At 36.1% G+C, this 15,940-nt stretch overlaps 1 protein-coding gene across 1 annotated transcript in view; it reads left to right on the top strand.

The window, feature by feature from the left end:
• Positions 1–13,316, top strand: part of LRRC63 (leucine rich repeat containing 63) — a 64,588-nt gene extending 51,272 nt beyond the window's left edge. Inside the window, exons 7-9 of the mRNA XM_019753545.2 lie at positions 637–720; positions 6,441–6,680; positions 13,142–13,316. Coding sequence (XP_019609104.2) covers positions 637–720; positions 6,441–6,680; positions 13,142–13,316 — 499 coding nt within the window. The remainder of the gene's footprint in view (positions 1–636; positions 721–6,440; positions 6,681–13,141) is intronic.
• Positions 13,317–15,940: the final 2,624 nt, after the last annotated feature.

The following is a 15,940-nucleotide window of genomic DNA, read 5'->3' as shown; positions in this document are numbered from 1 at the left end:
TGTAATTTGCTAAGTTAATATGAAGTTACTGGATTTGGTGGGCTCAAAAAATCAAATAAATGGTGTCTTTATAAGATGAAAATATGCAGACAAAGCCAGAGATTGGAGTTGTGTTGCCACAAACCAAGGAACACCAACAATTGCTGGCAACCAGCAGAAGCTGGGAGAAAAGCAAGGCACGGTTTCTTCTTCAGAGGCTCCAGAAGGAGCCAACCTTTCCAACAACTTGACTTCAGACTCCTGACCTCCTGAACTGTGAGAGAACACATTTCTATTGTTTTAAACCATCCAGATTGTGGTTATTTGTTATTTCGGCTCTAAGAAACTAATACAGCAACCAAGAAGAAAATATATCGAAAAGTTGTTAGGACTTTCTCAGGTGGCTTTTTCTAGATGGGGTTTTATCCACTCCAAACGTTTCAAACCAGTCTTAATGGATAGATGAATAATTTTTAGGGAATTTTATTTTAATTGCACCATTTACAATGTAAAAATTATATATAAATTTCAAAATTTAAGAAAAATATTAGTTTCTTTATACTTCTACCTATTTGCTTAAGTATTTAATTCTTATTTATGCCCAGAAATAACAAATAGATAATCACTTTTACAATTTATTTTCTCTTTCTATTGAAGGTTATTTTCTTTGCCCAACCTTGAAGAACTTGACATTTCCTACAATAGTATTGCTTTTATTCCAAATGAAATCCAGAAACTCAGGTATTTTGGAAGTAGTTATGTATATACAAGATCATGTGTCACTTAAAGACATATTTGGTGATGATCATGATGGAGAAAATTGAGTTCATTTATTTATTTAATAGCCATAAAATATAATATGTGAAACATTAAGTTTACCAAAATGCAATTTGAATAACTGATATACAGTATTTTTAGGACCTAACATTTTCAGTAATTATTTAAAGCACAATATCGATGACCACTTAATGGAATGATAAGCTCCTTTAGTCCATTTTTTTTTCATGTGCTCACCTGTAGTTCTTAACAGGTTTTTTGTTTTTTGGCTTTTTTGGTAAGGAAATACATATGCAAAAGATGCTAATAATACACAGTGTAATTTTACTGCTAAGCTCCAATTCTTTCTCACATTAATTTTTTAAATGTCTCTGAATTTCATCTATGTCCTTGTAGGTCAATACCATACTATTTTGATTATGACTTTAGAATAAGTTTGAATAACTAGTAGAGAGATTATTTTACAATAAAATAGTTTGTTAACTATTCTTTCGATCATGATCTTTAAGATACTTGATATCATTCCAAGCCTCTCCGCACCCAAAACACATAAGCACAAAGTTGGGATTTTCATTGGAATTGCCTTGAGTTTACATACAAATTTTGAAGAATTTACATTTTAATAATGATAAATCCATTGTCCTAAAATATATTATATGTTTCATTTATTCAGATATTATTTTATATTTTTCATAAGAATTTATGACTCACTTCACATAAGTCCTTTATCTTTCTCACTAACATTTCTAAGTATTTTATAATTGTGTTGCTACTCTGAATGCAATATTTTCTTTAATTTTTATCTCTAGCTGACTATTGCCAGTATAGAATAGAGAAAAGCTATGTACTTCTTTACATTATTTAAAATCAATTTATGCAAACAAATTAAATTAGTTCCGGTTGAGTTTTACTAGATCTTCTTTGGTTTTCAGGAAGCATAATCTTATCTTCAATGAAATTAGACAATTTTTCTACTTTTCTAATATTTATATGAATTATTTAATTTCTCATGTGACAATCTTTGTATTTTAATAGGGGAATTCATCCTGTTCATATTTGTTATGACTGACATCTTTATTTATTGCCTTCCACTTTATATTTAGTATTTCCTCCTTTTCACATATATGTCTTTTTTTTGGTGATTTTTCTTTTTTCAGGATGTTATTTGTTCCTTTTCTTCTCCCTTGTTAATTTTGAACTCTACTGTACTTTCCCAGTCTATTAATAGCTATCTTTCCTTTCCCCAAAACTCATAAACATATACGTTTTTCTTTAATATTTTATAAAAGCAAGATAAAAGCTACTGTCTCCCCGTTGCTGCATTCCACCAATAGTTTAGACCTTTAGAATACTTTCATTTTCCTGCTTTCTTTAAAAAAATTTTTATTAAATTTATGGGGGTGACATTGGTTAGAAAAATTATATAGATTTCGAGTGTACAATGCTATAATATATTATCGCTTTCTTTCCAAATGCATTTACCCATTATCTAATTCTAGGTTTTGCTGATACAGTTCAGGAAGTTTTGTTTCAGATTATCATTAGTATTTTCCTTTGCATTATGTCTCTTTATTTTTAAAGAATATTTAGCACTTAGATCTCACAAGCATTCTTGATCATTCTTCATTTAACACTATGTATTTCAAGATTCATTAATTACTACTGATTCATTGCTTACTGTTCTTGTTTGTTCCATCTCATCTTGAGCCTGGAGATGTCTCCTTTGATTCATCGGCTGTTACAGTTTTTCCTTATTTTCCTCAGTTGAAGGACATGGGTAAATTTTTTTTTTTTTAATCTTAAATCCTGACAGGTAAATGTCACGTCCTCCTCTAGCTCCCAGAGTTGCAGATGAGGTACCTGATGCCAGTTTGATTTCTTTTTCTTTTTAAGTGGTTCTTATTTTTATCTGGAAAAACTATAATTTTCTTCATCACCCTTGATCTTCCGGAGTTTAATCAGATTATGCTTAACAACATGTCTTCTTTTATTTTTTTAAATCTGTTTAAGAGTTCTGCACCCAGTTCCACCCTTGTGATGGTGGGAGGCACAGCAACTAACAATTCTTAGGCAGCAAGTGGGTGTCCTAAAAATCAACACAATCCTGACACTATCTACCTGGGGATGGCATCTGATCCCACAGGTTACGGGCTCAGTCCCACAAGACTGCCCCCCACTTCAGATGCCAACAGAAAGCCCAGGTTGTTACCTGTACTTCTAACTCGCTATAAATCAGAGGTTCCCACAAACACACACACACACACACACACACACACACACACACACACACACACACCTCAAGTTCAATTAATTTGCTAGAGTGACTCACAGAACTCAGGAATCCTATTTACTCACCAGATTACCAATTTATTACAAAGGATACAAATCAATAGCCTGATGAAGAGATAGATAGTGTGAGGTCCTGAACAAAGGCGATTCTGTTCTCATGGAGTTTGGGGCTCAGCACAGTGGTACATTGAATTGTTCTGGTTCCCCAACCTGGAAGCTCTCCAAACCTCCTCCTTTAGAACTTTTATGGAGGCTCCATTACACAGGCATGATTGATTAAAGCATTGGTCATTGGTGATGGATTTAATCTCTGGCCCCTCTTCCCTCCCCAGAAACCAGGGGGTGGGACTGAAAGTTCCACCCCTCTAGTCATGGTTGCTTCCCCTGGAAACCAGCCCCCATCCTTGGGTACTTTCCAAAAGTCCTTATTAACATAAACCCAGTTGTGGTGGGAAGGGGCTTATTATGAATAACAAGATACCCATTTCACCTGTATGGCTCTGAAGCAATTTCAGGAACTGAAGAGAAGACAAAATATAACAAAAGATGCTCCCATTGCTCTTATCGCTCAGGAAATTGAAGGTTTTTCAGAGTGGTGAGCCAGAAACTATGGATGAAGACCAAATATATATGAGAAATATATTTTAGTCCTCTGAGTGACTGTGGGGACAGAGCCAGGAGTGCAGCTTCCAGGCTCTCAGCCTCACGTGAAAAGGTGCTCACTCGGGTAGTAAATGGCCATCAACTCTGATTGGATGGCCATCAGCTGTGGAGACTTGGCCGTCAGCTGTAACCAGTGAGCCATTGGTCACTAATATAACTGCTGTGGCTATGCTAGCAGCAGATGGGGACTAGCAAGAAGATGGGGGCTGAGCCTGCAAGCGGTACATTGAGGGTTGCGAACAGTGTGGCTCTTGCTTCCTGTGTCTCCAACCCAGCCGCCAGCGAGAGTATAGTGGTATGACTCCCCTATCTATGGCTCCGTGGGTGTTCCTTTTTGGCCTCACCATATCCTGCGTTCTTGTGTGGGGAGTGGGAGCTGAGACCCTGCAGGCCACCCTGCACGACAGTGACCAAATATATATTTCTTATAAATCATGATATCACACCTGTTTTCCTTGGAATTCAGTGGACTCTTAATCAGCCTGCTCAAACATTTTTTTTTTTTGAGTTAAGGAAATATGTTTAATTATAATCTTTCCTCACCTATCTGTTTCATTTTCTCTTCCTGAAACACATATTATTTACATGTTACATCCCTGGATCTGTCTTCCACGGCACCTACATTTTTTTTCCTTATGATTTTTAAAAATATTTTTGCTCTATTTGAGTTATTTCTTCTTTGTCTTTGCCTCTAACTCAGATTTGTATGAAGACCATGTTCTTCTTCAGTTCATCCACTTAATTTTTTAGTTTTACAAATCATGCATTTTGGTTCAAGAAAGTCTCTCTGTCTCCCTCTCTCTCTCTCTCTGTCTGTGTGTGTGCGCGCGCTATATTTGAATCTTACTGTTTCTTCCCACCCCTACCCCAATTTCTTATGTCTTCCCAAACAGATAAGAAGTGAAGATGTGCTTGCCTTAGGAATGAACACTGTCCTGTGTGTTTTGATTGTTTTTGTCTCCTGGCTGCTCTGACTTCTGCTCACATGCAACAGCAGTCTCCGAGTACCATTCAGAGCACCGAGAGTGTCAGTGATGTAGCACAAGGAGGCTTCTCCGCTATCCAGGATGTTCAGAAGCAAAGGCTACCTCAACATAGAGCTCTTCTAGCTTTAAAGACTCCTTAACCTAAAGACAGCTGTGCTCCTCAGAACTCATTGAGAGCAAGGGTGCCCCCAAACTGATGTGGTCTCTCAGATAAACCAACTCAGGCAGGGAAGCCTCACCCATGGGTGTTCTGGGGACTCTCTGTGGCATTTCCCTAGAGTTTACCACACTTCTTCTGATTGTGCATAGGGTTCTCTGCCTCTGGCCCCAGGTTGTATTTGCTGTAGAGGAAAATAGCGACCACGCCAGCTTTCTCCTTCAGGACCGAAATGGAGCCTGAGGTCTGGCTCACCCTTTCTAGACTATGAGAGGTGCAGTGGTCAAACTGTGGCTGAGGGATGAAACTAGCTGAGGTACTAGCGTCTTAGCCTCACTGTCTTAGATACCTTCTTTGATCATGTTTTAATATTGTCATCAGGAGTCATAATTAAAGAATTGTGTGGATAAGAGATGTGAAAACTAGATAGCAAATAAGAATCTATAGGCCCTTAGTTGCTTATTTCCTCAAATCTTTTAATTTAAAGTCATAGTATCTAAAGCTGCTTATGACCTAAAATCTGATTTATAACCAGTTGGTTATATCAATATCTTCACCCCTGATACAATTGATAAGTTGGACCAGCTTTTGATTTGATTTTTGTATGTCCCCTATGAGCAGATACTTTTCTGACTGCTTCCAGCACTAGTTATTATAGAAGGGAGATGAGTGACTGTAAAAAATGTCATCAAGACAAGTGGTAAAAAATGAGAACATCAGTCATGTTGGTACTCTTTGAATAGAAGGATTATTAGAAGCAACTGACATGTTAAAAACCAAGAGGACCAGGTGATGAAAAGTTGAAGTACAGCGTAGCACACAATGTGTTTCGATAGTGTTAATTTCACTGTTTTCATTGGGCTTACATAAAAAAAATGTGTTGATGTTCAATTTGTCTATGAAAATACTTTCTTTGCATCTTTAGACTGTACTATATTTTATGTAGTATAACATTCATTTGTCTTGCTGTTTGTGATTATTATTTCTTTTTCCATACCAATGATATGTTGCAAAGACCCAAATATACTTTTTTGCGTAACAATATGTCGGTTCAGTTGCTTTTTAAGTTAATGTTCTTGATTCTAAGGAAATAGTTAAGTACTTGTATTTTATTGTTACTAAGTTTTATAACAATTTTCACAAACATTGGGCCAGAATTTTATTAGGTTGGTGCAAAAGTAATTGTGGTTTAAAAGTTTAAAAATAATTGCAAAAACCACAATTACTTTTGTACCAACCTAATACTTCAGTATTATAAATTACATGAATAGTTTTTTTAAATGCAATTAATTTATTATCCATAATGAATGTATTTAAGATAAAATAAAATTAATTCATTTCATTCCATATTTAAACAAAATGATTCTGATTGGTTCAGAATTTTTTTTTAATTCAAGTTTATTGGTGTGACAATTGTTAATAAAGTTACATAGATTTCACATGTACAATTCTGTAATACATTATCTATATCTCACATTGTGTGTTCACCACACAGAGTCAGTTCTCTTTCCATCACCATATATTACCCTCTACTAGAGTGTCCCTCCCCTGATGAATACTTTTTAAAGTATGGTTTCCTTTATTTGCAGATCACTTAAAAAACTGATTGTTGATGGGAATGAGCTGACTTTTTTTCCATCTGGAATTTTGAAGCTTAACCTGAAAAATCTTTTATTTGAGAATACCTTCACTCATCCTAGTTTTTGGAAAGAGAATTCTTTGAATAGTCCACAGCGTCTTACTCAACTTACTTCTTTGATTTTTTTAAAAAATGATCTATATAAATATTATGATGTGATCCCAGGAGAAATTCAAATGTTGCTAAACTGGTGAGCAAATTCTGAAGCCCTTTTAACCAAAATGCACTTTTAAGCATTTAAAATGTTCTTCATTACAGCCTCAGATGACAGTTTTACTACACTCACATACACACACACACACACCACACCACATCACACAATACACATCAAAACATACATGCAATTCTTCAAATTGCTCCTCTGCTCTTCAGGCATAATAATATAGAATGGATTCATCCCATTTTCTAACATTCTCAAGTTATTACTTAAATTTAATGTGAGATACAGATTGCTGAGGTATGGCTGGCAACATCGATACAGTTGTAGCATAAATCTTTTCTATGAATTGCTAAGAACATAAAAGTGTGTTATTCCAAAACAAACAAACAAACAAACAAACAAACAAAAAAACAGGTTCTTTTGTCCCAGGCACACTATGCAGGGAAATGCTTTATTCTAACTTCACAGAGACCAGGAATAGAGCAGACATACACAGAGCAAATTCTATCATTGCCTAATCTCAGGACGGGGATTCTTAAACCCCACACACTTTCAATCCTCTCAGGTTTATCTCTCATTTCCTTCAGATGGTATAAAACTATTTTTATTGCTGTACTGAGCACCAGTGACTGTATTATTGATTTAACAAATATTTGTTGTATGCATAAGTAAATTGTTTCCCAGGAGTATATAAATTACCAATATTGACTCAATGAAAGGCAGAAAACCTTAAAAGACTAGTAACCATTGGAGTAATTTAAAAAGGTGATTAAAAATCTACCAATAAAAAGTAACCAGGCCTCGAAGTTCACACTTTTAATGCATTGAGATGTCAATGCTCATGAGATTTGAACGCACATAAGAAGGAAGAAAAATCTCCATGGACAAAATTTTTTTTAAATAATTAAAACCTAACTAATGAGTGGTAAACAGATATGAGACCTCATAAATTTTTTTTGAGAGAAACATCTTCAATCTAGACTTTGCAAATTCCAAAAATTAAGTTCAAGTGGATATTATTTCACAATTTAAAGAAATTTCCAAATACAAGAGGAAATAAACCACCAAGAATAAAAGTCAGCAAAAACAATCAACAGATACAAATTTCCAAGGATCTAACATATTAGAATTGTTTACAGAATATTACATAGCTAATTTAAGTGTTTAAAGAAATATAACTTAATTTTAAAAATGCTTAAGGAACAAAATACCATCAAATATGACCAGGAAAATGTGAACAAGAAATTTTAAATGAAATGAAATTCTAGAAACTGAAAAAATGTAATAGTTGAAATTAGTGCATGGGTTAAACAGACAATTTTCACACATGAAAGAACTGAAGAAATTCTGGTGCATACACAGACAGGAGGGAAAGGAGATTTAACACACACTTAAAGTCCCAAAAAGTGAGAATAGAGAAAAACGTTGGGAATTATTGTTCAATGAGATAATGACTGTAAACTCTCAGAAGTAATGAAAGATGTAATTTCACAGACACTGAAAGCTCTATGCATACTAAGTAAATCACCAGACTTCTTGTTATGTATATGTCACCATCGTATTACAAAAGCATCTCATGTTGGACTGATGATTTAAATATGAAAAGCAAAATTTAAAGCCTTTACAAGCAACTGTAGGAGACTATCTTTATGACTTCATGGTAGGGAATGATACTGTAAACAAAATACAGACAATATAAACAGTAAAGCAAAGTTTCATACATTTGAAAAAAGGGTAAATTTTCCATGTAATATGACACCATCAATAAAATTGAGACAAGCCATTAACTAGAAGAAGATATTGTAATACTTGTAACTGTTGAAACATATATGTATATCTCCCACAAATCAGTAAGAAAATATACAACCCATAGAAAAGTGCTTAAGTGTTAGGAATATGCAGTTCATGGATAACAACATACATAGATGATAAACATGAGAAATGTTAAATCACACCAGTAATCAAGGAAATGCAATATAAATAAAAACAAATTTTTCTTATAAGTTTTATCAGGATTAAAAAGATTGACATTATGTGTTAGCTTTGGATGTTCAAAACAGGATTATGATGTATCATTGGTGGCATTTTAAATTGGTGAAAGCTTTGAGGAAGGAAATTTGACAATATTATAATTACCCCTTAAAATATAAATTTAAAGTTTAGGAATCTGTCTTATAGAAATTGTTATATGTGAACACAAAGTTAGGCACAGGAATGATAATTACAGCCTAAATGGTTATCAATAAAAATGTGGTAAAGAATTTATGGTGTACCCATTTTATGGAACATTATGATGCCATTAACAAGAATGAAGTAAAACAAAATGTATTAACATAGAAGGCTGTCCAAGACATTTTGTTACACACAGACACATACGTACAGAGTGAGAGAATACACGTAATGAGAGATTCCATTTATGTAAAAAATAGTCATGAGTCTGGGAGCTAGAGGGTACAACTCAAACTATGAGCTTTAGTTATTCTGGAGAGGAAAGTTAGAGTGATTGAAGTGAGGAATAAAGGGGGAAATCTGTGTTTTTCTCTATATGATTCTATATTTGGCAACTTTAGAGGATGGGTTTTTATGTAAATGAAGTGACACAAGTGAATTATAAATAAAAGGGGCCAGAGAAAGAGAGATTATAACTGCTGGGAAAGTATGGAAGATTCAGGAATGACATGGTTTAGAAGGATGGGTAAAAGTGTACGTTTGAAAATATTTATTGTGTTCAAGGGGCATTCCAGGAAGAGGGAACCAAATAGGGAAATGAACTGAAGTTGAGTAAAAGTAGGGATATGTGCAAAGACAAAAATAAATGTTCAGCCAGAACAAAATATCTATGAAGAGCAACAAAATGTAGGATAGTAAGCAGATCCACGATGGCAGAGTAAATACTGTGCTTGCCCCATCCTGTGACCACATCAAAATTACAACTAAATTATAGAACAATCAACCTGGAGAACCATCTGAAGTCTAGCTGAACAGAAGTTTTATAATTAAGGATATAAAAAAGAAGCCATGTTGAGACTGGCGAAGACGCAAAACAGGTTGGTCCCACACCCACATGTGGCGGTTGAAAACTGGGAAGGATATCTTGGCCACAGAGGTTCCCCATGAAAGAGTGAGGGACTCCAGCCCCCCACACCAGGCTCCCCAGCCCGAAGTACTGGTTCCAGGAAGAGAAGCCCACACAACTGCTGGCTGTGAAAAACTGGGAATTCTGACCCTCCGGATGGGACGGAAGGCAGCTGGAAACCCAGACATCCTCTAACGGGCCCATGCAGGTACTTACCTGGGCTCCAGCAGAGGGATGGTGACTCTGGGGGCACTGGAGACACATGGGGAGAGACTGAGGTGTGTAACTTCGGGGCAAGGACTGGGGGGACAGTCCCAATTTTCCCTGTGTGGGGCTCTCTCCCATGTAGCCAGCAGGCAGGTGCCATCTTTCCTGTGTTGAGCCCACCCCCACAGGCCAAATCTAAATTTGATTGGCCTGGTGAGCTCTGCTGCTCCACCCTGCTGACTCACTGTGATTCTGCCTCACCCAACTTGAATACCACAGGAGGCTTTATCAGTGGCTGACCCTTACCGGTGCCAGCAGGTGGCAGCAGGAGTCAGAGTGTCCTGGCTGTTTGCAGCGCTAACCCAGACCCAATACTGGTGGCAGCTGTCCTTGGTTTGCAGTGTGGCTTCGCCCACATGCCTCCAGGTACAGAACAACTAACTGCGGATCACTTTGTACCTTCTACCCAGGTACTCCCCATCAATCACAGGCAGTGGCTGACCTGGGCCTGCCCTTCTCAAGAGGCCCCAGAACCAACATACTTGGAGGCTAGCTTCAGACCACAGCAGAGGACCACCCAAGAAGCTCCACAAGCAGCACACACAAAGGGCAGCCTCAATAGGCATGAGAGCCCACTGGGGTGAATCCTACTCCATGGGGTAAACCTCCTGTACCAGAGCCCATAAGCTGTGGATGTAGCCAAACCCCACAGCCAGTCAGTCTGAGGGTCAAGTCCACCCACTGACATGCCAATAACAATCAAGGCTCAACTGTAACAGGAGGGCACGCACCATCCATACAAGGGACACTCCTGGAGCAGGTGACCAGGGAGACTGTGCCACTGGGCCCCACAAGACACCTACTACATAAGGCCACCCAGCAAGACTAGGAGACATAGCAGCGCTACCTAACCTAAAGACAGAGAGGCAGCCAAAATAAGGAAACAAAGAAATACGTCCCAAATGAAAGAACAGGAGAAAACTCTAGAAAAAGAATTAAATGAAATGGAGGCAAGCAATCTACCAGATACAGAGTTCAAAACAATGGTTATAAGGAACTTAGTGAGGACTTTAACAGAGATATAGCAAGCATAAAAATGAACATAGAAACCATAAAAAGAACCAATCAGAAGTGAAGAATACAATAACCGAAATGAAGACTACATTAGAAGGGTGGCCAGATGGCTCAGTTGGTTAGAGCACGAGCTCTTAACAAGGTTGCTGGTTCAATTCCCTCATGGTGTGGTGGACTACACCCCTGCAACTAAACGGCGATAGAAAACGGCGACTGGACTTAGAGCTGAGCTGCGCCCTCCACAACTGGATTGAAGAACAATGAATTGGAGCTGATAGGCCCTGGAAAAACACACTGTTCCCCAATATTCCCCAATTAAAAAGAATTACATTAGAGAGAATCAACAGTAGATTAGATGAAGCAGAGGACCAAATCAGCGATTTAGAAGATAAGGTAGCAGAAAACAACCAATCAGAACAACAAAAAGAAAAAAGAATTACCCTCCCTCAAAAAAAAAAGCAATGAGGAGAGTTTAAGGGCCCTGTGGGAAAACATCAAGCATTTATGCAAATAAGGTGACTCTCAGCGGCCCCAGATAACTTCAGGATGGGGATTTGTTGCCAGAAAGACCAAGCTTTGATTAGAAGGTTCGAACTTTTAACTCCAACCCCCTCCACCTTGGGAAAGGGAAGGGAGAGGTGCTGGAGATTGAGTTCAATTGCCAATGGCCAATCATTTAATCAAGCATGCCTATATAATGAAACTTCCATAAAAACCCGTAAACAATGGGGTTTGGAGAACTTCCAAGCTGGCAAACATGTCTGGTGCCTGGACAGTGGCACACCTGAACTCCATAGGGATAGAGGCTCTTGCACTCAGGACCTTTTCAGACCTCGCTTCAGTTGGCTATTCATCAGGTATCCTTTATAATAAACTGCAATAGTAAATATAGCATTTTCCTGTGTTCTGAGTTTTTCTAGCAAATTAGCCAAGAGGAAAAGAAGTAGGCTAACCTGGGGACCCCATACTTGCAACTGCATCTGAAGTGAGGGCAATCTTGTGGGACTGACTCCTTAAACCTGTGGAGTCTGGCACTAACTCCAAGTAATTAGTGTCAGAATTGAATTTCAGGACATGCAGTTGGTGTCTGCAGAAAATTGAAAAATTGGTTGACATGAGAAAAACCTCTAACAAATATTTAGTATGAGTTTTCATATTTTAAAGTACATGTAAATATGTCATTCTTCAACTTGTTTTTTATGCTTAACTTTTTAAAAGAATATATATATATATATATATATATATATATATATATATATATATATATATGGCTCTAGTTCATTAACTCTTGTATAGTTTTCCTATACAAATCTAATCTATTTATTCTTTCTCTTGCTAGTGGACACTTGGATTGGTGTATCTTCAACTTTAGTAGAAATTGCCAAATTGCTCTCCAAAGTGATTATACCAATTTATATTCCACCAAAAAAATTATGAGAGTCCCTGATGGTCCTCATCCTCACCAAATTTTGTACTGTCTGACTTTTACATTTTGCCCACCTGATGATTGTGAAATTATATTTCTTTGCCATTTTGTGTTGTATTCCTTGATTGTTAATGAGAGTGAGAAGCTTTACTTCTCATTGTTCTCTGAACACTCAGGTTTCTTCTTCTGTTCATGTGCTAATGTTAATGTACTAATGGTTTAATGTCTGTCTTTTAAACCTGATTTGTGAGCATTTAATAATATATATGGACACTAACCTTACACTAGTTTATGTTAATGCCTTTATTTTTTAAATTATGTATTTATTTTGAGTTATGAAAATAATTCATATTTATTATAGAAAATTTGGAAAATACAGAAATACATCATAAAGAAATACAAAATTTTCTGTGATTACACTGTCCAATTACTGTGTTCTGTTTGGGATCTATCTATGAAATGTTTTCTTACTATGAATCTATACTTTTTTGTTTTAGAAAACTAGGATTGTTTTATACACACATATGTACTTTATTTTTTAGTATTTAATTGTTCACTTGTGTATGTCTTAGCTCCTCAATTAGATGATAAGATCAATAATGATAAAGTCCACGTTATATACTGCTTTGAGTCTTAGATAGCATCAACAAAATGTCTTTTCTTTATTAGAAATTTACTAAATATTGATTAATATTTTCTCCATTGCAGCACAACCAGATGTGAATGGTGTAATGGTCCCAAGTTTGGTGAAGGTTATCGCATCATCCAATCCTGCAATATTTTTGGAACTACTAATCTTCCTGTTATGTTTCATGTCTGTTCTTCTTCCTGCTATCGAAAAGTAAAAGAAAATAGTTGTGTTTTAGATAGTATTCCTGGTTAAAGAGTAGCTCTAAATTCTGAGTTGATGAATCATGCAATTATTTTTGACTCCCATTCTAAAAGCCATTAAAGTTTATGCGTATAGTAATTCATTTCTTTAAGAGTACAGGTTCTTTTTGGAAGACATAAATGTCTTCCCATGTGAATCTTCTTTGTAATCCTGGCTCCTTATGAAAGTTTGTGATTGCTAGGGAACTGTTGCAGAATAATTACTTAAGAAGGATTAGTGAAGGTTTTTTTATTTCAATGAAGATCTAGAAAATCTCTTTCAGAGCATGTTTACTATAAAAAGAAAAATGTTAGAATCCTTTGCAAAAAGGATTTATTTTACAAGTGGCCTTTTTATGCATCCATTCTAAGTGTTAAGATAACATTTCAAAGTCATTAGTGCAATTCTGTGGAAATCTATCTAGTGCCAACCACCTCAATTGTGGATTGCTTTTGGGAATAAAATATTAATTCCAGTCCTATATTTACCTGTTTGATTTTATTATCCAGGCTCTTAGAAAACTGGTACAATTTTTCACTTATATTACCTTCATCTCATAAAGCCTGACTTCATAGACTAATGCCAGCAGTTAACAGGCCTTCAGTGATAGCCTGGCAAGAAAATAAAGTGAAACTTACACAATTACATTGCAAAGCAACATGTGCATACAGTAGAAGTTCAGGTTTAAGAATTGGTATTTGGTAAGAGGAAGGTGAAAGAGCATTTTGATATAACAAACAATTTTAGAATGGCATAAATGGTTTAGAATAGCATCTAACTCATGCAGTTAATGTTAAATCTAAATAAAATGATCCCGCTAATTAAACTTGATGAAATTATTTAAATTTATACATCTATCTTATCATCAGAGAATGCCAGAAAATACACAATGAAACTTATGTTATCTCTTACATTGTATTAGATGGAATTTTACAGTAAACTTACTTAACACTAGAATTTTAATAAAAAGAAAATACACAGTATATCAGGTTTGTGCATATCAGTTAATAACATTATTTAAATCAATAATAAAATAAATTAGGCAAAATGACTTTTCTGATTATTGATTTTAATAAATTGGGATGCTTGTATTCTTCTCTTTGAAACTCAGTTCTATTTTAAGCAGAAATAGGAAACCCTTGCTTCAGAAGTATACACTGTATTCTCCAACAAACGAATAAAATGATTTGTATAGAAGTAACTACCATATCACACAGGTAATCCTGAAGGGGATATATTGATTGAATGTCAATTGAGGATCTCTGATTATCTGATTTGTTGTTTTCATTACAGTTAGGGGAGGAGGAGGATATAGAGATTAATGACAAAACTTGATTCTTCTATTTTTCTCCAAGTTCTGCTTAGTTAAACACTTAATAATCTTTGAATAGGACTCCTTGGCTAACAAGCAATGCAAGTGTCTCAAATGCAATTAATCTCAGAAAGCCATACCTCCATACATCGGTCAGGAGTGCCAACCACTCCATCTAACCACTCTTTTTTAACACATTAGGATGTCCTATTTTTTCATCAATAAGAAATTTTGTATGTTTGATCAGAAATTGGTTGTTGAGGGACATATGTGTGGGAGGCCAAAGCATTCAGTGTCTTCTGCTGCATACCTCTGGGGAAACCTGAGGTCATTGTTTTGTAGTGGAAGAAAGAAAATAAATAATCACATTAACTATATTTAGGTAAAACTTTCAAACTAGTGTTCCCTGGATATCACATTTTTTTCCAACTGAATTCAATTCACCAGTGATTTATTGTGTATTTACTAGATACCAGGCACCATAAAGTATAGGCCTTTGGATATAGTATAGTGTGGAATATTCTATGACAAAGGTGTGCCCAGCATGCCAAAGCAGTGCAGTGAGGTAGCACAAATCCAACTCTGGGGACCAAGGAACATTTCCTGAGGGTGCATTTGTCAAACCATATAAACAGAATTAAAAGAGTCCCCCCTTATCCGTGGTTTTGCTTCCCACAGATTCCAAGTTTTCCTTGCTGTCAACTGCTGTTAGAAAATATTAAATGGAAAATTTCAGAAATAAATAATTCATAAGTTTTAAAGTGCGCACCATTCTAAGTTGGGATGAAATCTCATGCCATGCCTCTCACTCCCCGGACATGAATCATCCCTCTGTCCAGCATCTCTACCGTCACTTAGTAACCATCTTGGTTATCAGATCGAGTCACAGCATCGCAGTGCTTGTGTTCAAGTAACTCTTATTTTACTTAATAATGGCCCCAAAGTACAAGAGTAGTGATGCTGTGATATACCAAAGAGAAGCTATAAACTGTTTCCATTAAGTGAAAAGGTGAGTACAATATAATAAGATATTTTGAGAGACAGAGAGACCACATTCACATAACTTTTATTACAACATATTGTTATAATTATTCTATTTTATTATTACTTAAATTAAACTTTATCATAGGTATGGATGTATAGGAAAAAACAGCATATGTACGGTTTGGTTTTATCCACTATTTCAGGCATCCATTCGAGGTCTTGGCACATATCCTCTGTGGATAAGTTACTATACTGTTGTAAAGTGTACAGCAGAGAATTGTGGGAGATAAGTCTAGAGAAATCAACAGGGCTAGGGTCATAAAGCTCTCACCTGCCGTGC

This window comes from Rhinolophus sinicus, linkage group LG04 (genome assembly GCF_036562045.2).
Source record: "Rhinolophus sinicus isolate RSC01 linkage group LG04, ASM3656204v1, whole genome shotgun sequence".
Lineage (NCBI taxonomy): Eukaryota > Metazoa > Chordata > Mammalia > Chiroptera > Rhinolophidae > Rhinolophus > Rhinolophus sinicus.
The sequence above is the reverse complement of the archived record's forward strand: the minus strand, read 5'-3'. Positions and strand labels throughout refer to the sequence as shown.